This window comes from Mesoplodon densirostris, chromosome 16 (genome assembly GCF_025265405.1).
Source record: "Mesoplodon densirostris isolate mMesDen1 chromosome 16, mMesDen1 primary haplotype, whole genome shotgun sequence".
Taxonomy (NCBI): Eukaryota; Metazoa; Chordata; class Mammalia; order Artiodactyla; family Ziphiidae; genus Mesoplodon; species Mesoplodon densirostris.
The window spans coordinates 22,450,659-22,475,855 of record NC_082676.1 but is presented as its reverse complement, the minus strand read 5'-3'; the positions used below and the strand labels follow the sequence as shown (position 1 = coordinate 22,475,855).

The window sequence follows — 25,197 nt, the reverse complement described above, 5'->3', positions numbered from 1 at the left end:
GTATATATACAGAAACTATAAATTTTAGAGAAGGAAATACAGTAAATACTTATGACCTTGATACAGGGAATACTTTCTTAAATAAGACTGTAAAAATGGCCCAAAAGTAAGATTGATAAATTTGATCATATCAAAGTTAAAAGTTCTCTAAGACAAAAGGATACTACACAATTAAATGACACAAATCACAATGTAGAAAACATCTGCGATATACATGACGAAGTATTAATATTCAAATAAAGAACTCTTAAAAATCAATAGCAAAAAGACAAAAAAAAGCTTAAAAAAAAAAAGAAACAGGCAAAGGATATGCACAAGCAATCCAGAGGAGGAAATGAAAATGGACAGTAAACACATGAAGACTTCAGTCTTGCAGGTAATTCAGAAAAATGCCAACTAAAGCAAGATACTATTTCTCACTCATCAGACTGGTTAAAAATGGAAAACTTGGACATGGTCTGGGGAAATGGACACACACACGCGGCTAGCAGGAGATTACATTAGAAGGCAATTTGGAGAACACTTTAGAAATTTCTATTAGAATTTAAGATATGAATACCCTATGACCCATCAGTTCCATTTCTAAGTATCTATCCCAGAGAAATACTTGTACATGTGCAAAACGAACAATTATAAGATGCTCTTACAGGTTTGTCTTAATGGAACGACACTGGAAACATTTTAATAGTCAATCAGTAGGAAACAAGAAAATCAAACATGGTGTAATCCTAAGGCCACCAGTCGCCAGCTGCAAGGAACACTTCGGCAGGGCACGTCGGCTACACCAGGAGTCCCACAGGGTGCACTAAGCTGAGAGCAACACCTCCAGCTTGTACACATCATGTCTGTGCAAACAAACACACGAAAAGAGAACAGAAGATGTGTTTCAATGGGCATTGGAAAACATTTTGGATGAACAGCAAAAGGCTAAGAGCAGCTACCTCAGGAGCGGGAGAGGGATCTAAGGGTGGGGGGGGGGTGTTCAGTAGAGACTTCTTTATCTGTAATACTCTAATTTTATTTAAAGGAAAATGTATTCATGTATTACTTGTATAATTAAATTTTAATTCAAAAATTCGAATTCATTTCCAGCCAATTAGTTCTACTTTATACGTGTGCTGTGCTCTCATTTGTGTGCCCAGGGACAAAGCACATTTACCCCGAGTGTGTGTCTGTGAATGAAGCATCGTCATTAGTAAATTGATTAAAATTTGGAAAGCAAAAAGAAAAAAAGAAAAACCTTTTACACTCACAGAAGGAGCAAAACTGATAAGGTACTCAGGAATAAACCTAATAAGAAATGTGAAAAACCTTTATGACAAAAGCGACCAACCTTTATTAAAAGGCATTAAAAATCAAACCAAACAAATAAGACTTTGATTAAATGGAGACAGATACCGTGTTCACGGATGGGAAGAACTGATATCCTAAAGATGTTATTTCTCCCTTCAATGAAATCCCACACAAAATTCCCACAGGATTTTTTTCAGGGAACTTTGACAAGCTGATTCTAAAGCATATATGAAAAAGTAAATGTGCAATACGACCAAGGTAATTTTAAAAAAGAATAAAGGGCAAGGAAGGGAGGGGTGCTTAACTTACTGGGTAGTAAGATCAAGCTTTTGCTCATTAAAATCTGGTATTGGCCCAGAAGTAGACAAACAGATCAACAGACCTGAACAGAGGGTAGACATAGGGAACTGGGAGAAAAGATAGTGTTGGGACAATAAATGATGCTTAGCCAACTGGTTATCCATTTGGAAAAAAGATCAAATTAGATCTCTATGTCACACCATACACGGAAATCCGTTTCAGATGGGTTAAAGAAAAACATTTTAAAAAAATACAGAGGGCTTCGATGTAAATACAGAATGTATGTATCATTCATGTGGGGGGGGAGGTTTCCTAGACAAGAGTGCTACCTGCCCTAGTGCTAGCACTGCAGATGTTATCACCGCAGTTTGATATGATGCTTTAATATCCTGTTTCCAGTCGGACCATACCTCCAAGCTTCCGCACGTGCCTGCGGAGCGTCTCCACCTGGACCTCACAGACCCCTCTTCCTCCTCCTCTCAGCTCAACTTGGTCCTGGGAAGAAGGACTGTGATCCTGGATGGGCTGAGGTTGAATCCAGCTCCTGCTACTTGTGCTCTATGTCAGAAAGGCACTTGCTTCTCCAGTTTCTGTTCCCTCCTCTATGATATAGGGTGATGCTCTGTTGCTTGTGGGGGAAGGTGAAGTTCACATGAGATGATGAATGTGAACATGCATAAATGGCACAGAGCTTATAAGGATGAGGAGAGCCGACTTCTCTACTTTTTCTCCACCTACCCACCCATGCAAACCCCTGCCACCATGACTTAATACCCCAATTCTTTCCTGCATCATAATTCCGGAGAATCGTTACAGATTCTTCCTGGTCAAAAAGTGTGAATGTTGACTTCAGATGTTTTATTCCAAGGCAGATAATATTGATTCAGCACCCAAAGAGCTTACTGCCTGTTGCTAGGTGCTGAGAAACACAAAAAATAAGAAGACAGGATCCCAGCCATGAGACAGGATAAAAATGGTGCTAATTAGAGCTGTAGTTGGTACATAGGTCAGATAAAAGCTCCCAAAAGAACATGGAGATCAAGTTACCCTCTAAAAGGTAAATAACTAAATTTTGCCCCATTCAGTCAAATACACATTATTGCCCCAAACTAATTTATCCATCACCACACTTGAACCCAACCGCTGTGGGAACTCACTTCACTAATTGTCTCCATCCTTAATCACTCCATTACTCAGGCTCCCTTCCCTCAGAATATTCATACGCCAGCACTGCTCTTTCCTTGAAGACTAAAATTTAATTTAAAGGGCCTAGACTTTGCTGCCTCTCTCCTTCCTCTCCTGAATCACCCCCGGCACAAGCTGCCTCCGTTAAGGTCCCCAGAGGTCTCCCATGGGCCCTGGGGGTGGCAATCAGCAGGGACCCCTGGCTGCCCAATTCCAGGGGCACTATGGTGATTGTGCAGTTGCACATCAAAGGGGCTTGTGGATGTGCCCTTGACCCCTGACCTTTCTGCACACACCCACTGATGACCACTCCATCTTTCTGCTGAAAGACCTCTCTGGCCCTTTCTTTTCTGTACCTTAGGAGGGTCGTTCTTTCCTTTTACAGGCCCCAGTTGTTGGTGCCTGGCTTCTTCTTCCTCAGCCTCCCTCATCCCCTCAGAATGCTCCAGAAACCTGATACCACTTCAATTCACATTTCCACTCAGGACCCCTCAGGAGTTCTGAACTGGTCTCACTCTGTGTTCCAGGCCCATGCATTCAGCCACCTCCTCCCCATGTCCCAGCTTGGGTGCCTCAGCTGTCTACCACCAGACTTGGGGTCTGCCTCACAGGCCTAGTTTCTTTGTAGAAAAGCACTGCCACGTCACCAGTAAGGCAAGCCAGAAACTCAGGGGACTTCTGGAATACCTCCTCCTCTCCCTCCCCGTCTTCAATCCATCCAGCACCAAGACTGACCAGAATGTGTTGTGTCCAGACAGAAGCTCCCTAACTGGTCTACCTAACTCTATCCGTGATTCCTCTAATGACTTCTCCATGGACCAGCCAGAGTCTCAGATCACAGGAAATACTAGGGCAGGCCTCAGGCACGCGTCCCTCACTCTCAGGATGGACACAGGAGCTCAGCCCTGGCCTCTAAAACTCTGCCCAGCCAGCACTGCCTGCCTCTCTGGTCTCACAGCACCTCGCTTTGCACACACTGTTCCCTCTGCCCCGAATGCTCTTCTCCAATCTGTTCTGTCCAGTTAACTCTGTCTCCTTAACTTGGTTCAAGTGTCACCTCCTCAGGGAAGCCTCCTGGAGTTGGCCTAGGGCAGGTCCCCTTGTTGTGCACCCTCCAGCACTTGGTACCTTTCTTTTGGAGTGCCTGTCAAAAGTTATACATTTATGTGTGCGATTTATCTGATTCACGTCTTTCTCCCCTACTACCACACGAGCTCCATGAGAACAGGAAATCTGCCTATTTTAACTCATTCACCACAGAATCCACAGTGCTAGGCACAATGCCAGGCACAAAATAGGTGGCAAACTAGAATATGTAGAATGAATAAACTTTTGTCATCACTAAACACATCACGTTTGAGCGTTGACATCTGCCTGTGAACTTGCTCCTGTCTTTCCTACGCTCAACTCTCCCACCCCTGTCCTTCACATCTCCAAGTCTTCTTTCCAGATTCCTCAAAGGACTCTCGGCGACAGATTCACCTCTCCCTCACATCTCAACTTTATTTAAGCTTATGCCCCATCACTCCTCCAAAATGCTCTTATTAAGGTCATCAAAAGCTTACTCATCATCAAATCTAAAGAAAAAAAATCCCATCTTTATCTTACTGGAATTCTCTGCTGCATTTGACAGTGTTGATCACTTTCTCCTTGAAACTCTTCACTACCTTGGTTTCCATGGCAACCCACTCTTCTGGTTGGTTGTCGCACGCCTCAGGCCTTTCCTTTTCTTTCTCCTTTGTCGCCTACCCACACCTTGATCAGTTCTTCAAATGTCACTGTAACTCATGATTCTGCCCTGGGCCCTGCCCCATTCTCTGGTGATCTCACTCATTCTCCGGGTTCCCATTACTCGAGCGGTCATGGCCCTGGGCCAGTACTTCCAGTAGCATCTCTTCCTGAGCCCCAGACCCTTGATCCAAGTGCCTGCTGGGCTCCACTTGGCTATGACCCTGACCCCTTGGCTGTATCTGAGACCACTGTCTTGCCCCTCAAACTGGCCCCCCATGCTGTGGTCCCCTTCCCAGAGGTCTCTCCACCGTCTACCCAAGACACATGGGAGTCTTTGTCTTCACCCTCTCTCTCCCCCTAATAGCTAATGATCCATCATTTCTGGTTTTTATCTCCAAGTTTTGGATCTATTTCCATATCTACTGGTCTAGTTCAGGGCTCTCCCTCTCTTATCTGGACCCTGGCCTCCTAACAGGTCTCCCTGCCTCTGCCTGGTTACTTCCTATAATGGATGCCTGGGGGGGGGGGTGCTTTCTAGCATCCCTTATTCCACCCTAACAATGCTTGTTTAGGGAGACTTCCTGTTCCCTATTTTACGTGGCTGTGGTGGGACATGGGATGCTCTCTCACACAGAAGCCACAGAGGCCTCTCCTTCAGGTCTTGCCTCTCACCACCCCAGTCCTGTCAGAGGATGGCATGAGGCTCGAGCTCAGCCAGTTAGACCAAGGCTCCCTCTTGACTTTGGAAAAAATAGAATTACTTGATGTCTAGGAGGTACCACCAGGTAGTGGTGGTGAAGACCCTGAATGAAGCATTCAAGACTGTGCCCTACCCCCACCGACTTCAATGCCCATCATTCCTTCCCTCTATCCTGCCTCTCTGGGTCTCAGCTTCCTAACCTGCGAAATGGGACTAAAGGTAGCTGTCCGCCTCACTAGGGGAAGGAGAGTGGGTTTGCCATGACCAGATGAGACAATGGTCACAACCTCACCATAAAAACTATAAAGAGCTGTGCCCACACCAGAGTGCAGAGTGCATTTCCTGAGACCCAGACAGCCTCACATACAGACAGCTTGACTCTTATTTCCCTCTTTGTTAATTCCTTGGTATTTGTCATGAAATCTTTGTGGTTAAAAAATTCTGAACCTCCATTTCAGACATTTGATTTCAAGCAGAAAATAATTATTCTGTCTCTACCTAGCTCGCTGCCTGTTGCTAGGTACCGAAAGGTACAAAAATGAATAAGACACAGCCCGAGACATCAGGCAGGATGAAACTACTGCTAATTAGAGCTGTAGTCAGTACTGGGAGGGCAGAAAAACAACCTCCAGAAAAACACAGAGATCAGGTTACTTGGTAAAATGTACATGATTTAATTTTTCCCCTTTCCACGAACACAGCTAATCCCTTCACCTATACACTTAATCCCACTGCTCCGGGGGCCCCGTTCGTTACCTGTCCCTGCTCTTCTGTCCTCGCATAGCCCTCCTCCCTCCAAATGTCAGTGTGTAAGAAACAGCACCTTCTAGAAACTTCTGTCCTCTCAGGTCTCCCTTTTCCCTCCTGCTTTCTCAGCCAGTCTCCAGATCACCCCCACCCAGTTGGGCTTCTCCCCCAAAGTTGCTATGGCAGGGGTCCCCAAAGACCAGGTCCACGGGATGCTCTCACCTCCCCTGACTTCTGTGCATCTGGCACATAAATGACCACCCTGACCTCTGGAAACTCTCTCCTCCCTGGGCTTCTAGGGCCCCCACTTTTTCGGTCCTCTCCTCCGGCCACTGCTGCTCAGTCTCCTCAGCAGCATCCTCTTCCTGCATCCATCCCTGAAGTGTCAGTCACAGCTCAGAGTCTGGCCCTGCTCCATGAGCTCCGCACCTTCTCCTAGTTCTCCATCTACCCCCTAGGGAGATGTCCACACTTCCTCTGTGAGCTCCAAACTGGCATGTAGACTTTCTCACTTGACAACAGCTCTAGTCAAGGTCACCAATAGCCATTTTTCCTCCTTACCACCCATGCCCTTTGATCTTGCCTCTGATTTATACAGACAAGAGGACTTTAGGTGACAACAGCCCTTTCAACCTCTTTTCCATCATGTCTATCCTTGTTTCCTCTCAGCCCAGCCCAGAATTTCATCCTGACCCAAATCACAGCCCTAGCAGCTTCTCCCCCATATTCCAAACTCCCCAGGACAGGTGCCATGCTGCCTGCTTTCCCTCCTCCTTTCACTTTCCTCTCCCCACCTCGTGGGGGCTTCTGACCCATCTCTCACAGGAACTGCTCCTGTGAGGATCTAAGGGGCCCCTAAGTGCTCCATCCAGTGGGCCCTCAGTCCTTACTTAACTGGCTTTTCTCTTTTGTCGGCTGATTATTCTCTCTTGGAAACGCTCCACGTCCCTGGGTTTCCATGCCAACACAGGCTCCAGGTGCTTTTTCTATATCTTTCTGCTTTCTCTTTTGCCTTTGTGGGCTTTTCTTTCTCTCTGCCCACCCTTAAGTGGGGGAGAGGTTCTCCATCTTAGACCCCCTTTCTCTTCTCAGCTGCCACATGCTCCCAGGGCAGCTCACAAAAGTCCACGGCCACAACTGCCACCAGTCACAACCCAAATCTTTCATTCAAATCTCTGCTGGGATCCAAGCTCTCTCTTAGCTCCTCACAGGCCGTCTCCACCTGGATGCCCACCTTTCATTCAACTTGTCCAAAACTGAGCTCAACGATCCTCTTCTAGCCCCCCAAGCCTGCTCTTTCTCCTGGGTATTCTCCTATCTGCCCAAGACACAAACAGGGGAGGCATCCTTGACTCTCTTTCTTTGACCCCAGCAACAGTCAGTCAGCAGCTTCTCCTAACTTTACCTTCTCTTCATCCTCTTGGCCCCCACCCTAATTCAGGCCTTGCCCTCTCTACCTGGACAAAAGCAATCATCTCCTCACTGGTTCTCACACCTCCAAATGTCTCCAAGTAACCAGAGTCATCATCTTAAAACAGAAATCTTACCATGGCATCTGCCCACTCAAAATGCTTCAGTGACTCCCTGTTGTCAAGAGGAAAAAGACCAAACTCTTCAACTAGACAGTCATGGGACTAGGTGATCTGGTCCCGCCTTCTCCATCCCCTGCCTCTTATTTCACACTTTGGCAACCCTGTCTATGAGTTCATCCATGACGCCTCTCACTTCTGTCTCTGCCCTCTACCTGAATAACTCCTACTCATCCAGGCACCTCTTCTAGGAAACTCCCTGGATACTCCCATAAAGCTTCACACTTGTACCACCCACCCCAGCTGCTCCATGCTTTGCATGTGTCCCAAGCATATCTCTGGCCTTCTTACTACATATCATTTTAGAATCTGTGTGTTTTTCTACCTCTTTGACTGTGTGCCCAAGAGCAGACAATATATCTTATTTATCTTCACATTTTAACACCCAGCACCATGCCTGACACAAAGTAGACACTCAATAAATGTTGTATAAATATATAGGCCATTTGCCCTTTCTTGAAACTTTCATCTCTCTCCTCTCTTTGACTATCATATTACTTTCCAAAAAGTTACACCAATTCACATTCCCCTTTGCACTTAGTGCCTCTTCCACTGTATCCTCACCAGCATTGAGTATTCTTAAACTTTTTTCCCCTAATTTGTTGGTGAAAACTAGTGCTTCTTTTTTGTTTTTTATCTTTGATCTTCTGTTATTAGTGAATTTGAATATTTTTTCAGAAAAATTTGTCAGTTCTATTTCTTCTTCTGTAAACTGTTTATATGAATTACATACCTACCTGTTGCATTTTTACTGTTAAGGTTTTGTGTGTGATCTTTTACACAGTATGGACCTGCAAATAGTTTACCCACTCTGCCTTTTGGTTCTGCTTGTGATATTGTTTGACTTTGGAAATACTTAGTTTTGATGTATTCAAATTGGTTGGTCTTTGCGTTCTTGCATTTTGTTGCTTTTTAGCTTAGAGGGGCTCCCCCTTTCAGACACTTTAAATATCAAATTCCTTTTCTCTCTGGTTTTTTTTTTTTTTTTCCTCTCTGGTTTTTAATGGGTTTATGTCTCCTTTCTGATCAAAAGTTTTTGAATTTGGGGGTGTGCTCTGAGGTGAGGTTGAAAATGGATTATTTTTCTTTCAATAGTCAGAGTTCCAACTTTGGACAAGTCCTCCCCTTGTGGCTCTGACAATGAGCTAAGTTGTTCCTGGCTGATTACGGCATCAGGACCACAACAGCCTCAGAGAATATGCCACCTGGACAGGGAACCAAAAGGCTATAGGAAGGTATGATTCTAGACACAATAACAATGAAATGCAGGGAAGCATTTAAGGGGTGGCAGCAGAAAGTCTTTCTGCAAGCCCTGCCAGGACAGTGTGCGGCAAGACGGTTCACCCACTTTGCCAATATGAGTGGCTGAATCTAGCTGGCACCCAACAGACAGTGCTGGAAACTTCTGACTCTGCAAGGAAATGTTACTCGGGGACCACAAGGGAGGGACAGCCCAACCCCTCCCCTCACCTGCATCAACCTACCTGCACAGACTCTGCCAGGACATTTCACCGTCAGCCAAAAAATCTCTCAGCCCGTTCCTGCCACGTTCAGCTTCCAGGGGGCTGCAGCCATCGATTCCACCATGCTCCAAGATGTGGACTGACCCAGATCCTGGGGTCACCATGCCCCTTGTCCAATTACTGTTCTGGGTACCAGGGCATCTGAGGGTGATGCTAGAGCTAGAAAGGAACTCAAGGATTATCCAGTCCAACTGCTTCATTGTACACATGGGGAAACTGAGGCCCAGGGAGGGGAGGGGATTCACAGCCACCTGTTGCCACAGGAAGGATACCAGGCTACAGAGCCTTTTACAAGGTTCTTCTCACGTATCTTTGGTGACATATTAGTGTCTGTGATATCTGTGTGTAAAATGTGAGCTTAGAGGCTGGAAAATACTGCCACTTCAGAGTTGCCAAGGGGAGACTTGGGAGGCAAACTGAATTCCCTCACTTCTAGGAGAGTGAGGGCCACTTCACTCCTTAGGGAGTCTAGAGATTGACTGACTGAGCCTTCCACCCATCCACGCCCCTGGCCAGCCAACCAGCAGGTTCTATGCCAGGCCTGGTCAGGGAGGTACTGTGCCTGGTCAAGGGACAAAGATCAAGCCCCCACCCTCAAGGGTGGTGGTGCAGGGCTTTGACAGCCAAGCTGAGTCAGGACCACAAGCAACAGGGAACCAAGGAAGGGCTATGTTTGCTTCCTCCCTCAGAGACCCTCCTAAGTCTGCTTTGACTCTAAGATTCTTGACACTTCTGCACCCCAGAGATGTAAAGTTTATTCTTTAATGCAAAAAACCCTTTGATTAAATGCTTGCTTGTCTTAACATACTTTCTTTCAACCAATACCTTTAAGACTGAAATAACAAGGATAAAGTTCACTGATATTTCACAGAAGATGGCTTTGGAAACGTTAAAGACTTCCTGGGCCAGCCCCTCCTAGGTGAACAGATGGGGAAATGGGGGCGGGCGTTGGGGGGCGGTGCCTGGAGAAGAATGAGCAGAGGAGAGCAAGGTCACGTGGCAAGGGGGTGGGGATCAGGCCCAGGGGCTCAGCTCCCTGCCCTGCCCTAGAGGGAGGCCACTAGCAGTGTGGGGCGGGGATTGGCAGAGGTTAGCTTCGGAAGAAGCTGTGAGGCGTCCCGCTGTAGACTCTCCACAAGTTGTCCAGGAAAAGAGGTGAGAGGCCAGAACCGCTCAAAGGGTTGGTCTGTGGAGAAGGTTCGTGCTTACCCCGTATCTGACAGGGCACTCTCAAACATCCCCGCACCGGGTCCTCATGAGGAGGAGGCCGAATAGGCAGTGATTTCTTTCCAAGAGGGAAAAGTCCATGGACGGTCCTAGGCGAGCTGGTGGCCAAGCAGGGATGCAAAGCCAGGGTTCTGGCCTCTCAGGAAAGAGCACCGTCTAGGTGTTCCTCTCCCTTTTAGGCTCTTGTCATTTCGGGGATTGTAAAAAATAATTAAGGGAATTCACGGAGAGGTGCTGACATACGGCCTCGCAAATGAGGTCTCTCCCTAACTCCACAGAGCCCCGATGACACAGCACGGTAATCATGCGCCTGCACGACTGCCTCGATGCCCTCCCCGCTGCTGCAGGTGCTCCTCACAGAGGGCACGGTCTTATCAGGTGCGGGAATGAATGAGTGGGAGAGCTGGATGATCAGACCGCATCCCTATATAGCCTGAGCCCAGTAAGAGTCGGTGGAGGGTGGGAAGGCACAGAAGAGAGGCGGTAACATTTGTGAAGACTTGGCCTTGAGCCAGGCTACAGGGGGTGTTACCATCTCTGTTTTGCCAGTGAGGAAACTGAGGCTCAGGGACGTGTGGTCAAAGAGGCGGGGGCATAGGGCTTGGGCTCCCCGAAACCTCGTCGCTCAAGGTTTGTCGGTCCTAAACTGTTCCCCAAGTCCACGCCCACTGAGTCCCGAGAGGGAGACCCAGGGCTTCTGTCTGAAGTCTCCAGCTGCTGCTCAGCCAGCTCCTCCCCTTCATCTTGAGCCCGCCCTATAATCAAAGTTTTTCTCGCGATATGGAATTCTCTCCCTGAAGCCTGGCAGACCAAACTCTGCCCCTTTTAGTCAGGATCGCCTTCCCTGGCTTGCTGAGGAGAGCACTGCTTAGTTCCTCCCTCTTTTCAGAGCAGTGACCCTTTCTCCCTTTAGGGGACCGGGGGGATGAGGGGTGAGCTTTGCAACAGACGCCAGGAGACTGGGCTCTGGCTCCGGCAGCCAACTGAACACAAGGGACGACCCCTCCCTGACCTCACTTCCTGCAGCTATTCAACGGGAGTCTCTCATCTTTCCGTGTCCTCCCTCCCCAGCCTGCTCTCTCTCCTGCCTTCCCCTCCTCACCCACCGTGGCTCCCTGGATCTACTTCTCCCCATTCCCAATGATCTAGACAGGGCAGTGACCTTCTTGACAGTCCTGCTGCTGTTACTGCTCAAATGCTATCCTGTTCCCTACTGAAAAAAATCCCACGTTAAATTAAATGCTGTTCTGATTGGGTCACCGCCTGCTCCCGTCAGATCCTTGTCTGTGATGGTTCCAGTCAGTTGGAAACTGAAGACTTCTCACTCAGGACTGAGTTTGGGGGACCGCCACCAACACGTCAACCTTCAGCCCCCTCACTACCTCCCAATACAGCCCTCCAGGGCAGCCAGATACTGGTGGTCCTTCAGTTTGCTTTCAGCCCAGTCTCTTCAGCTGTAAGCAGAGATGCTTGATTAGATGGTGAGAAATAACATCTCATTTGTTATTTCACTGCTCCAACATTTACACTTGTCCTCAGGTCTCAGCCTGAACATCAGTCCTCCCCAGCCCACACCAGGTCCCCCCCACCAGACTCCTCTTAGGGCACCTGCCACAGTCCATATTATATCTATCTGTGGGATTATCTGCCCAAGGTCATCCCCTTTCCCATTAGCTTGGATGACTCCCTGATGGCAGAGATGGCCCACCTTGTCCACTGTGTGACCCCAAGGCCTGGTCCTGTACAGGATTCTGACAAGTACCTCGGATTAAATAACAATACAAGCCCCCTAGGGAGGTGGGGGGAGCCCAATCACTGCGAAAGAGAAAGTTTGCATGACCACTAGCGCTAGCACTCAACAGAGGGCTGAGTGACGTCATCGAGGCAACTGGATCTCTAGGGAGAGGGAAGAGTCCAGGAAGGCTTCCTGACAGAGGCATATCTAGGTGCATGTGGTACAATCATTAAAGCATAAAGCATATGCAGGCTGCCCTGCCAGGGCAGTGCCACCTTCCCAGAGCTCAATCACCTTCCTCAAATGCATCCAGGAGGACCCGAAGATCCTCTGAGAAAGGATTCCCAGTATATTAGGGGTAGGAAGACTGTGTTTGCTCCAAAGCCCACATCTTACCTCCAAGGAAACTGAGGCACAGAGCAGGGCACAGACCAGTTCCTAAAGGAGCCCAGACCTAGGCCTCATGGGATCTTGTGGTTTACCAGGTACCACATGAGCTACCATTTCACACTAGGAGCCACGACGACTGGCAGAATTGCAGGGTGTGGTTTTCTAAGACCTGGTACCCTGCTCTTTTCCAGAAGAGGTATCCACTTCTCATTTTCCTGAAAGGCATTTCAGGAAGAGGGGGCAGGGTGCTGCTGGTGCTATCTTGGCAGGTGGAAAGCAGTGCTGGGCAGACAGAATGCTGACGTGGCATCACCTTGGGAAAGGGTGGGCTGCAGGCTCCCTGCTGGAAAGGGCCACAAATTTTTCAGAGGGAGGCCTGTTTGTGACTCTTTAGTGAGCTTGACCTATGACAGAAAGCTGCTTTCTGAGGGAGAGCAAAGTAAGCAATAATCTTGGCTTCATTTATCATCCAGGTGCCTCCACGGGAGAGCGTGGCCACAAAAGCCTTGTTTGTTTGTTTTGTTTTTGGAATTTGCAGTTGTCTATTTTCTTAAGTCTTCCCACTAGGCTAGAGTCAGGCGCTCCTGGAGAGTCAGGCCTGGGTCTTGCCCCTGAAATCCCCAGCAAGCTCAGTACAGGGGCTCAATGTTTGCTGAACAAACCATCCTTTCCACGTGTAACACTCCTCAACTTGTCAAGACTTTGCTGAACCACAAAATACATCCAGAAACGCAGAAAAAAAAAAGAATGCAGAGGTAAAAACACAAAAGCATCAGATAGGAAAAATACCCAGCTGATATAATCAATAAGTTTGGTTCTCTGAAAATACCTTTAAAATGAACAAACCTTTGGCAAGTTTTGACGAAGAAAAGGAAAAGCACTGATAGGCGATGGTAGGAATGAAAAAAGGGATACACTGACAATGGGGAGATTGCAAAGGGAAGGAGAAAACTACACAAAACTTCATAGCAATAAATTACCAATCTAGGTATAACAGATGACCTTTTATGAAACAACCCAAGCCCTTTTACAACAATAAACTCTCACAACAGCCCTGTGCCTTGGACAGGCAGTGCTCCTGTTATGTTTTCTAGAAGGAGAAGAGATGGAGAGGTGGACACCCAGCCCAGGGCCCTGGCAAGCCACCCAGCTTTGTCTCAAAGGTCACGGCCATGGGAGCACGTGCACATTGACGGCACAGAACCACGCCACTCCCGCACTTCCAGCCATCGCCCGGAGCCCCCTGCGTGGACGGCCAACCTTATTTATTTTTCCACTTGAAATGCCATAAGGGGTTTCACTTTATTTTTACTTCAAAAGCAGCGCCATAAAAATTCTTGATGATTAGAGCTCCAGCTGTCTTAAGTTGTTTGTCAAGGGATCGGTTACTCAAATCTCCTACGGAGGGAAACAGTTTCAGGCGAGAAGCCATGGGAGCTGAGAAACGCAAATGTCTCATCTCTGAAAACTTTCAGACTCCCTCCTGTTCACCGCCTGGCCTGCCCCCTGCTCCCCCTCCCCCAATCCCACCATCTGCTCTCCAGAGAGCAGATCAAATTTTCAGCCTAAGGTACTGTGGCGCCAAGGACTCAGCCCCTCCATGCTACCCCCTGCCCCCCACCAACTTAGAAATCCAACACCACGACCCAAATGGACTGCAGCCACATAAAACCACAGAGTAAAGTTTATAAAGCTTTATTAAACATTTCAAACAGCTGTGCAACGAACACACCAGAAATAAAAGCTCCAGAATAGCAGTCCAAATGTTCCACAAGTGTGGCCCCGCAGTCCCATTCCCTAGATGGACTGCCTCCAGTTCTGTCCTCTGCCTGGCCCACCTCCCTCCCCCTTCAGGCAAGAGAAAGATGGATGGTTTAGACTGGAAGGACAACCATGCTGATCCCCCGCGGGCAGGGGCCAGGAGACAGTCTCATTTGCCAACACTTTTACTGAAGCGCAGAAAAAGAAAAAAGCAAGTGACAGTCACAGAGTCTTCCCGTGTATTCTTCGTAACGTATACAGTCTATACGCGCAGGACCGGAGAAGCTCCTGGCACGAGGACGATGGCCACCGCTCCCCTCTGTCTCGTCTGAACCACCTCGGAGTCCAGTGTGCTGGTCACTCTGCAATCCCCGTACTAAATACCAACTGTAGCGGCCCCTACAAGCTAGCTATTGCTACACCTCAAAATCACAACACGTTCGATAAAGCTTCTTTACAAAGGATTTACACATGTACTTGTACACGTACGTATACACACACGCGCACGCACGGCACACCACACCAAAAAATATCCAAACAGCTATCAGGGGATCGTGGCTGTTATGAAACACACAAGTACTCTCCCATTCACTCGGCTGGGGACTGCTAGATCTATGTAAACACACCACACATCAATCCTGCAGAGCATGCATGGGAGACAAAATGAGGCCCCCTCCTTGCAACAGTGGAGAAAGGCAGGAGGAAGGGCAAAGGAAGCGAAGCTGGGCTGCTGAGCAGGAGCCCAGACCCCCAGGTGAAAGAGCAACAGGTATCTGTTACTTCTTCCTTCAAAATGAAGTGGGGAAAATACTGAAGATTTGTGGACAGCAGTCAAGACACAATTCTGTCTAGCCTGCCAGCCAGGGAAGAAGAATGAAAAAGCGAGGCTCTCGGGCATCAGCAATCTCTTTATATTCGAGATAAGTGCAAAACTGAGCCCTGTCTTGGACAGGTGCTCCCCAAAAAAGGAAAGGGCTAAAGAGAACTAACAGGAAGCCAAGAGAGGGACGGAGGAGTCAGTAACACTCTGAGAAGGGAGGAACCCCTGACAAGGAAGGGTCACGGAGGTGACAATGAGACTGGCATTTTATCTGCCCGGATCATGCTGGGGCAGTTGACCAGGATGGGTGCAGGCTCCTCGTGGGAATGAGACGAGGCGGGTGGCCATACTGCCAGTCAGGGGCCAAGACGCGGACAGAACACACACAACCACAAGACCACCCACGACTACAGGACTCTACGATAAAAGCACCGGTCAGTGCTATTATTCACATTATAAGGATAAAACGTCACAGGCCAAAAAGGCGCCATCAGGAATGTGGCACCCGCAGGGCCGCGGGATTTGAAACTCCAATGCTTTATGACCTATGTCAATGCCTCCCCTCCCGTCTTCTGCTTCCTTGGAAAGCTAACTGGGCTGGCTGTTAGGTGCCCACAACGCCGGGGTCGTGTGCCGATTCCGGAAGCGGGGAATCGGAGCAGTGGTACAGGAAACAGTTTCCCCAGCAGCTATAGCAGATGAGGAACAGGGCTGCCAGGAAAACCAAGGCACAAATTGTGCAAGGCTTCCGTTCCAGGAGGAAGCTGAGCAGGTAGAAGCCCATGAACATGGAGTGGCTGAACCACAGGGCGGGGTTGAGGGGCTTGGGGATGAGGAGGACGGGCAGCAGCCACTGGAGGCAATACATGATCTCTGCTGGACAGGGCCTTCGCCAAGGCCACCGGGCACCGCTGCAGGAACCGACCTAATGGGAGCCAGCGGGCGCAGGCGGCTGCCCTCTGCTTTCTTCAACCCTCGCTCTCCAGGAGCTGAGCCGCTGTGGTCTCTGGCTGTCAGCCCGGGATCACCAAGGCAGCAGGGATCCTGAAGAGAAAAGTCAACACAACAGACAAACAGACACAAAACAGACAGACAGACAAAAAAAAAAAAAAAAAAAAAAAAAAAAAAAAAAAAAAACAGGAACAGAATGTATACTTATTTGGAAAAATGGATCATGGTTAACAACAGCAAATGTGAATGCCCTTTCCTCCCTGCCCACCCATGGAAGTCTACTCCTCTCCAAGTCACCCTTTCCAGAAGCATCCTGGGTGTCTCCCCTTCTTGGGGGCTAGGCCAGAGGGCTCTAGGCAGGTCCGGCACAGTGGCCTGGCTTTGCCTGGGCCCTGCCCAGCAGAGATCATGTATCGCCTCCTGGGGCTGCGGCCCGTCCTCAAGGGACCCAGACCTCACAATACCGCCCTGTGGTTGCCACCGGACGGCCATGGGCTCCATGCTGTGACCCCTGAGGAATAAGAAAAGGATTCTGTATCTAGTATCTCTCACAGCAGGTGCTCAGTGGAGAGTTAAAGTAGTTAGCGGCGCACTGCCGGGGGGAGAGTGCCGGCAATGGATCCTTGCAAGCTCTGGGAAGGCTCCGCGGCAGCATCAGCGCATATTTCGTTTTAAGATGGCAGCCCAGAATGAGCTTGCCTTTTTCAAATAATCCGGCGTCATTCTGCCAAAATCAGCCAACTTCTTCGAAAGTCAATGTAGGGGGAAAAAAAATCACCATGCTACTTAGTCCAAACTGACCTCTCTGGGCTCACTTGCGCTCTCCATCTGCTGCCGGCACTGTATAGAACTTGACCTCTATGAGCTTTTAATCAAAATTAATTTTCTATCCACATAGGGGCAAATGGCAGTTGGCCCCTGTGCCAGGCAGTTTGCTGGAAAGTAGTGCTCCCGAGCAGCGGGCCACCGGTGCGCCAGGGCCGCGCTCGCAGACCGCATTCCGGTCTTCGTGCCGCGCCAGGAATCGGAGCGGCGGCCGCCACGACCCTCTGGCGGCGGTAGCAAAACCCTCCTCCAAGCTCCAGAAGCCCAGCGCAACGGGTACAAAGAACCTCGCTGGCTGAGGAAGACCCACCAGCGCCTGGGGGGTAGGGGAGCAGAGGTTGAATAACCCGCCTAGCAGAAAACTATCCCAGAGCGCATTCAGACCACTTCTTTGGAGAGCTCATCCCATCCCTTCCGCGCATACAAAGGCGCCATCCCTCCTACAGGGTAGACACCCGATGACTATCGCTTTTGCACCTAGGGCTCAGTGCCCTGGCTCAGGGAGCCGCCACCGCTGTAGATCTAGCAACCGTAAGAAGCGGGATGCGGGCATCAGGGAAAGGTTCCGCGCTCAGAGGCTCTCGCAAAGCAGAGGACGTGGTCTTCTAATACATCAAATATTAGAAAAAGAGTGTTGAGCGGGGGGCCTGTGGAGCCAAGGCTTCTGGAAGGGGCACCTGTTTTTGCTCCGCGGGGCAGATGATCCCTCTCTAAATTAGGTCCCCCTGCTTTTTCATCCTTGCCCAGGTGTGATCTGGCGCGGCACCGGACACTGGGCTCGAATTAGCAGGCCCGGGCTCGGAGGGATGGGCTCCGCTACCAAGGGGCGCGCACCCGTACTCTTACCCTATGCGCTAACTCAGAGTTGCATTTCCCCTCCACTTTACATTAAAATTCAAACGCGGGCACAGCGGAATCTTCTGGAAAGGGGCTAAGATGAACTCAGGAGGCGGGGGTCGGTGTGGAAAGAGCAGATGGATTATTTTTTTTCCTCTCCTGACGAATGAGGAGCGCCCCCTGCCACCCCTCCTCACGGACCCCCCCACCCAAGCGCGCATGCGCACTTGGGCGGTGGGCGGATACTTAAGGCGCGGCCACCGCGGCTGCGGCAGTGCGCCCAACAGCGGACTCCGAGAGGCCAACGGACGTCGGAATCGGCAGCACTCGCTCTCACCCACCCACCCACCACTCTCGGAACCATGGCGGCAGTGGCGGCAGCCTCGGCTGAACTGCTCATCATTGGCTGGTACATTTTCCGCGTGCTGCTGCAGGTAAGTGTGCCCGGGTTCTGGGTGGGAGAGGGTCGCGATGTGCGCCCCCTGAACCGGCAAGCCCGCGTCACAATTGCCGCATCCTGACTCGTCCTGTCCTGATTGCCGCGATCCCTGCCAACCCAAGTGCCGCAGCCGGCACCGCACGCCCCCGCCCGTCCCCTGCGCCCTCCTCCTTGCGTAGACCCTTCCCAGTGCGCCCGCCCGGGAACAAAGAGTTGGGGCGCGGCGGGCGCCAGCCGCGGACGATCGCCGAGGCTCTTAGCGACCAACGTGGTAAGAAAATACCGCTACGTGAGACTCGACCTCAGGAGGGAGGCGGGGCACTTCTGTTTTGCGAAAAGAGACTTTACCGCTCACACAGCGGAATTTTTCCGCCTTAAAAAAATTGCGCATTGCGGGGAAATTTTCCTTTAGAAAATACAGTACTTGAGGGGGTGGGACAAAAAATAAGTTAGAAAAAGGCACTTCTCAGGGGAAAAACAAAAACAGCACTCCGCAAACAAGATTACAACAAATCAGAAAAATTCGCGGGAAAAAATGAATAAGAGAAAATGCGCATTGCAGGAAGAATAAATCAGACAAAAGCACTTGGCAGAAAAAAATGCATTAGGTAAAAAGCGCCTTGCAGAAAAAATATTAGACAAAGGAGCTAATAAACTATGAATCGATAAGAGCGCTTTGAAGAAAACAATTAGAGGAAAAGGTTCTTTTCAGGAAAAATAGAAAAAAAGCGCTTCCGAAAAAGGACAGTTCGCTTTATTAAAAAATAAAATAAAATAAAATAAGAGGCAAAGCGCTTTGTGTAAAAAGAAATAAATCAAAAGAAATTGCTTTGCCCATAAAATCATCTACCCTAAAAGCACCCCTTGCAGGAAGAATTCCCTGCTAAAGGAATCCTTTGCCAAAGGAATCGCATATTTCCTTCAAGGTGTTCCTGGAATGCTGCATTTACTGGGTAGGATTCGCTTTTCGAAATCCTCCAGGGACACAGCCCATTGCGAGAAGTGAGGTATACCTAAGTTGTGGGTCCAATCAGCTTGCGGCCATGCAGCCTTCAGCACAGTTGGAAAAGCTCCAGCTGCCCTGACTCGTGGACAAGCTGCGCCCGCACCCGCCTCTCCTCATTGGACAGGCGGGCGGGGCAGGGGGCGGGGCGGGGGCGGGCACGGCAGCACTACAGACACGCTGCGGGTGCTCGCCTCTAAGGGCAGGTCCTGGGTCTCTCTCTCGCCACAGGTGTTCAGGTACTCCCTGCAGAAGCTGGCGTACACCGTGTCGAGAACCGGACGGCACGTGCTGGGAGAGCGCCGCCAGCGGGCCCCCAACTGAGGCTCCAGCCCCCTCCCCTGGGCGGCCGTGTCACCAGGTGCTCCTGTGCAGTTCCACCAGCATGGGAGCCAGTGCCGCGCAGGAATGGGGCGTCCCCTGTGCCCTCTCGCCAGAGGAGCACTTGCCAAGGTCAGTGAGGGGCCGGTAGGCCCCCGGAGAAGCAGCACCGACAATGACGACACCAGATCCCTTCCCCACCCCTTTGCACCCGTCCTACTGCGGGTGGCGTAGAGGGAGGAGGGAGGAATGGGGGGAACAGACCCCTGAGATCTGGGCACAGGCAACGCATTCAGATCTGAACCAAGTCGGGACAGCGCCATCCCAGCCCCACAGCCACGGCCATGCCAGCAGGCCGCACCACAGAGATCCAGACAACCACACCAGCCAGCAGAATGGACATTCCAACTTCACCAGCCGAAGCCCTGAATCTCCGTGCAGCAGACAAGTGACAACTGCGTGCCTGTGTGGCGGGACTGGAGGGCAGAGGGTGAGGGAGGAGGGTTAAGAAACGTAGCGGGGCCCTCTCACTGTCCCTTGCCTACGGCATGTGCATTCCAGCCTTGCTGCCTTTGCTCCCTCAGTTCCTCTTTCCCTCCACTCTCACCCAAAAGAAATGTGTCACTCAATTTGGACCTACTGAACAAGAAAACGAATCCCATCTTTACCAAAACACCTTCTCCAAGCCCCCAGCCCCTCACTGATCTTGCATCCCCCAGGTCTCATGCAATTGTGGTCAATATTGTGGTAATCGCTAATTGTAATGATTGTATAAGTGTGCATTAGTTGTGTCTCCCCGGCTAGATTGTAAGCTCCTGGAGGACAGGGACCGCCTCTACAAAAAAATTAAAAAAGTACCTCCCCTGTCTCGCACAGTGTCCCAGGACCCTGCGGGGCAGTGGAGGCGCACCAAAAAGTTTTGTCTCCTGTGACTTCTTTTCCGGCTTCAACACATACTTCTAAGACTGGGCTGATGTGCCCATTGTGGAGTGGGCACTCTACTTGGGAGAGGGACAGAGGGGAAGCAACAAAATGGGAATAAACCTTCACACACCCAGTTCCATCTCAACACTGTCCTGAGATAAAGGACCACATCCCCGCACCACCACCCAAAGAAAAAGGTGGACATCTTCACTTGTGGTCTCGGAATAAGGGACCACTTATACCTCCCCAAAGGTGTGGGTGCCTTCAGTTTTCCTGGGATAAGGGGCCTTGGCAAGTAATCAGTGGGAAAGATGGAAGGAGGGAAAAGATAGGAGGGGGAAAAGTGGGAAGAGCCCTCAAAATGGAGGTACTAGGGACCAAGAGGGTGATCAGGAATTCACAACACAGTCTTATCTCCATCCAAGATCCCCAAGGAAATGGGGGGGCACTGGTTTGGACAATGACTATGGGGTAAAAGGTGTGGTGTGGCGCCTCCCCCGCCCAGCTCATCCCTCCAGGCCCTATCACCTCTACCAGAACCACTACAAGGGCATCCTGCCAGGCCCGCCTACTTTCCCAGGGTCTCCTCCCCCACCCTCAGGAACCTCTCTCCAGCTCACTCTCCCCACTACTGGGTCCTCTGCTTCTCCCAGCACTAGTCTCCATAACCTTAAGGGTGCTTACCAGGTCCCGGGCCCTGGGCTCTCCCCTGCCATCATGCCAGGGTGGTGGGGTGGGCTGCCTGCTCGGCTCCCAAGTTCTCTCTCCCACTCCTCAGTGAGTCAGGGCTTCTTTTACATGGGGTCAGCTGACTGCCTCACCAAATGGCCCTGCCGCCTGTTCAGCCTCGTCTCTGGCTTTGTGTGCCTCTGTCACCACACACCTGTTCCTGGGTCAACATCCAGGGAGTGAGTTGGAGGGCTATAAATCTTTCTGCCACTTCCTCAAATCCCTTAGTCACAGTTGTCACAAACAATTCTGGAGCACAAAGGACCTCAATCCCTTGAGCCTGATGTTACCCGCCCCTGCGCCAGACCCTAGCGTTTCTCAGCCCAACCACTAGAACCTTTAGAGGCACCTGTAACTTCAGTTCAAGATAAGAGAATTATGGGGGTGGAGGGTGTAGACCTCAATTCCAGTATTGGCTTTGCCATCAGTCAGCCCAGGGAACCTGGTCAGGTCACTCCTAGCCACCTTCGGTTCTCCTCTGTAAAAGGACTGCTAAGATCCCAGTGAACCCCAACATACTAGAAACATTCTGCCATCAAAGTGGCAATCAGGACTCAATGGGACTAAGGTGCGGATGGGCGATCGGAGCCTCATCTTCCTCAGCTGGGTGGTTCCAGCCCCTACTGTAGCCTGTAGGTGGGGTAGGTCTCTTGCCCCAGGGTGACTCAGCAGCAGGCAATGCCCACACCTCCCTTCTGAAGCCTGTATCTTGGCAAGCCTCAAGACTGGGAGTTTCTGTGGTTTTCCACACTAAATGCAGAGAACCATGAACATATTTCAACATGTGTTCTCAATAAAGGGTGCCCCTCCCCTCAGAGACCTCAAGGGGTGTACCCACGGCCCCACTGCCCCAGATGCTCTAATCTCAGCCCAGTTATAAGGTAGCTGGGTTCAGGGGGACAGGCTGCAACAGCATTGAAGTGTCTGGCTGCTCTCGACACTGTAGGCTCCCTTTTAAAAGGCAGGAGGCTGCTGGCAGCCCCAGGGCTTTCCAGATGATCTTGGCAAAGCCCAACTGCAGGGCTTTCTCCATCCATCCATCAGCAGGGCTCTGAGTGTGGCATGATGAAATGACAGACTTCCAGGCAAGGGCTGCCCTGATGGGCTGCACCCGCATGGGTAGCTTGAATGTGCAATGTCCACTCCCGCCTTTCGTGCCCCATCCAAACCCTCACGTTATGGCAGGAAACACAGTCCACCAAAGAAGATGGAAGGAATGTGTTCACTTTCTATTCCTGTGCAATGCTTAGAAGTCTAGTCCAAACACATCTTGTTTATACATTTTTTTCCAGAAGCAATACCATTAAAACATTTTATTCTGATAGAGAGCAACAAAAAGAGTTGAAAATGACTACAGTTTTGTTGCAAAGCCCTTAGTCCACAGGCCCCCCCTTTTGCTTAAATTTTCTCTACCACATCCTCAAGACTTTGCCCCGACGAGGCCAAGGATAGAGCAGTTGAGTTATGAGGGAACTGGAATGGCTTTGTGAGACTCCAGCAACAGGCAAGACTCTTGGGACTAATGCCCCCAAAGGATGTTAGTTTCTTAGCCTAACCAGTTGAGGTTAAACCGCAGAGGGGTTTAGGTACCATGACTGTCGGAAGTGTGTGGTGCTATGTGACACTGTTACCTCTACCTGTGGAATATCTGGATTGCGACTGAAGGACAAGTTTCTTGAGCTTCAGCTGCAGGACAGCAACAGCTTATTACATGTGGGTTGGGTTGGGTTGGGTTGGGTTGGATTGGATGAGGGAGGAGGTGTGCTGTGAGTCATTTGCTAGACATTTATTTTCAAACTTCTATCTACTCAGAAGCCAGTACCCTACAGTGAGATTCTGAATTTGCAGTGAGTTTTACCCCCAGAGATTTAAACGTGCATATATATACAAAACATTAGTCTAACAACAGTCTCTTTTTCCCTGGAGACCTCTGATTTCCTCTATATGCCCCAGAGACATGTCACCATCTTCTCTGGTTATGATCCTGCTCCCCCTCCCCCTCCCTTTCTCCCTCCCACGGGGCCCATTCCCCAGCAGGATCCAGATTCCAGAGCATTCCCAGAACAGGAAGTCAGAGAGGCAGGCAACACATGGTCCTTGGTATATCATACAGCGACAGGCTTGAAATGGAATGCATATGTTTCAAAGATAAGAGAACAACAACAGAAAAAGACAGCCAAACCCAGACTTCCAGATTCCTCTTTGAAACAACATGTTACAGATAAAAGGTTAAACTGTTTTTGGCAGCAGTTCTAACAAGACCAATTTCAGATATGGAAGCGATCTGGTCACTGGAAACCGACCAGGGCTCGGCAATCTTTCAACAGATTTGCTGACATTAATTAGTCTCTGATTTAAAACAAACAAACAAATAAACAAGATCTAACACTTGGTATTAGCACTTAAGCTGGAACTTTGTGTGTGTGTGTGTGTGTGTGTGTGTGTGTGTGTGTGCGTGTGTCCTGGCTTTAGTGTTGCCGTCCAGAAGGCTGAGGGGATGGTTGTACCATGTCACGCAGGGCAAACAGAAGCTGTCCCCAAAACACCAGTTCCCTGAAAGGGATAAAACATGATCCGATCCTATAAACAGAAAGGCCGTTTCTTTCCCAGGACAGACCCCAGTCCGCCCCAACATTTAGCGTTGAAACGGGACACGGAAGCCTGGAAGGAAATTAAATAAGGTGTGGAAGAGGGAAGGAAAAAGCAACTGTCCCCCATCCCCCATTCTTCTCTCCAGGCCATTAGTGTGCCAGGCAATCCATTCCTTCAGCTGCCCTTGAGGGCCACTCCCCACATATATTGTAGGAAAGGGAACGGGTGTCCAGACTTGGTGTAAGATTAGAGGGAGTAAGAAGCACCCGCGACCCAAAGCACAGCGTCAACCTATCACCCCAGACACCAAGGCGGGGACCCGGGGAGGGAGACCCTTTTCTCCCCTCTCCCCCACGCCCCTTCTGGTTTTTTTTTAAAAAAAAGGCAACTTAAGTGGCGGGGACAGAGTGACGGGAGTCTCAGAAGCTGGGTCCCCTGCCACGGGCACCGGGGCCGGAGAGAAGGCTGTCGCACCCCCAGCCCCGAGCTCCCCAGCTCTGCCTGCCCCATCCCAGAAGCAGACAGGCAAGTGCTGACCTTGGAGGCCTGAAAGAGAACCCAGAAGTCCAGTGATCTGCCCTCGGACCAGGAAGAGACCCTCAAGGCCCAGGCTGGGGGCCAAACAGGGCAATCACGTGACACCGGACAGGGGCGGCCCCCAGGGTGCGCGGAAGGAAAACCCCAGAGAGGGACCGGACGACGCCTAAGGTGACCCCGAAGGGACAACATGGCGGCGCGGCCGCATTGAGGGCCTCTCATCCCGCCCCCAGGAGGCCGACGCCACGGTACCTGCGAGCCCTGCCATGGCGCCGCCGCCACCGCTGACGCCTTCGCAGCCGCAGCCTGCCTCCACCTCAACTCGCCTCCGACGCCGCAGGAAGCAGGGTAGACGCCCCCTTCGTCTTCTAGTCGAGTCGACCGAGGACCCCTTCTGGGATCGGGCTGCCTACGGCAGATGCCTGATAATACGACCTAAATTGGGAGGGTCTTCTATGCCCGATATCCTCCTAACATGTGCCACAGATGACCATTTGAAGACTTTTTGCTAACGTGTTCAGAAATCTGGGGGTTCTGAAGTCTTCAAATCCGAGGAATTTTTGGTCAGGCGCATCCAGGACAGCCCCGAATCACGCCCCCCCCCCTTGGTCCCCTCATACATATGCAGTAGATTGTGATCTTTACACATTTAGAGCGGAGGGGGCGTACCCCTAGTCTCTATAGGTGAACGTTTGTTCGCTTTGGTCCTCGTGAATGACCCGTGTAACCTGTGAAAACGTTCCCGTGGCTCAAAGTCCGCCTCCTCCCTGGCCCCTTTACCAAGGCCAAAGGTCAGGAGCGGAAATATTCCGGCTCAGAATTTAGGATTTGACTTGGGTCAGGACCTGACTCTTCTTCTTGCCCTGTACTTTGGGCGAGCCACTTGCCCACCCCGACTGTTAGCTTCCCCGAATCTGATGAAATGCCTACTTCACAGGGTTGTTATAGGGATTAAATGAGTCAATGTATCGATTTATTAGCTAAATAAGCACATTCCTTGAGCGCTTACTATGTGTAAATGCAGTGCTAAAGGCAAGA

The 25,197-nt window shown here is 50.3% G+C and overlaps 2 protein-coding genes and 1 long non-coding RNA gene across 5 annotated transcripts; 1 reads left to right on the top strand and 2 right to left on the bottom strand.

Annotated features, from left to right (window-relative positions):
• Positions 1-333: 333 nt before the first annotated feature.
• On the bottom strand, positions 334-9,434 carry LOC132476599 (uncharacterized). Its single transcript, XR_009530155.1, has 3 exons — positions 9,030-9,434; positions 2,004-2,221; positions 334-845 (listed from the first exon to the last, which is right to left on the bottom strand). It is a non-coding gene; the product is annotated as an uncharacterized LOC132476599 (long non-coding RNA).
• A 4,665-nt stretch (positions 9,435-14,099) lies between these two features.
• On the bottom strand, positions 14,100-24,537 carry BLCAP (BLCAP apoptosis inducing factor). The gene is made up of 2 exons (XM_060120602.1): positions 24,412-24,537; positions 14,100-16,045 (listed from the first exon to the last, which is right to left on the bottom strand). The coding sequence occupies exon 2, from the start codon at positions 15,867-15,869 to the stop codon at positions 15,606-15,608; it is 264 nt and encodes an 87-aa protein (XP_059976585.1). The 5' UTR covers positions 15,870-16,045; positions 24,412-24,537; the 3' UTR covers positions 14,100-15,605.
• NNAT (neuronatin) lies at positions 17,868-20,293 on the top strand. 3 transcript variants are annotated; one of them, XM_060078928.1, is made up of 3 exons: positions 17,872-18,048; positions 18,980-19,055; positions 19,288-20,293. In XM_060078928.1, the coding sequence occupies exons 1-3, from the start codon at positions 17,977-17,979 to the stop codon at positions 19,515-19,517; spliced, it is 378 nt and encodes a 125-aa protein (XP_059934911.1). In that variant the 5' UTR covers positions 17,872-17,976; the 3' UTR covers positions 19,518-20,293. The 3 variants fall into 3 exon arrangements, with proteins under 3 accessions (XP_059934910.1, XP_059934911.1, XP_059934909.1); XM_060078926.1 differs by having other exon boundaries at positions 18,980-19,060; positions 19,288-19,475; XM_060078927.1 differs by lacking the exon at positions 18,980-19,055 and having other exon boundaries at positions 17,868-18,048; positions 19,288-19,475.
• Positions 24,538-25,197: the final 660 nt, after the last annotated feature.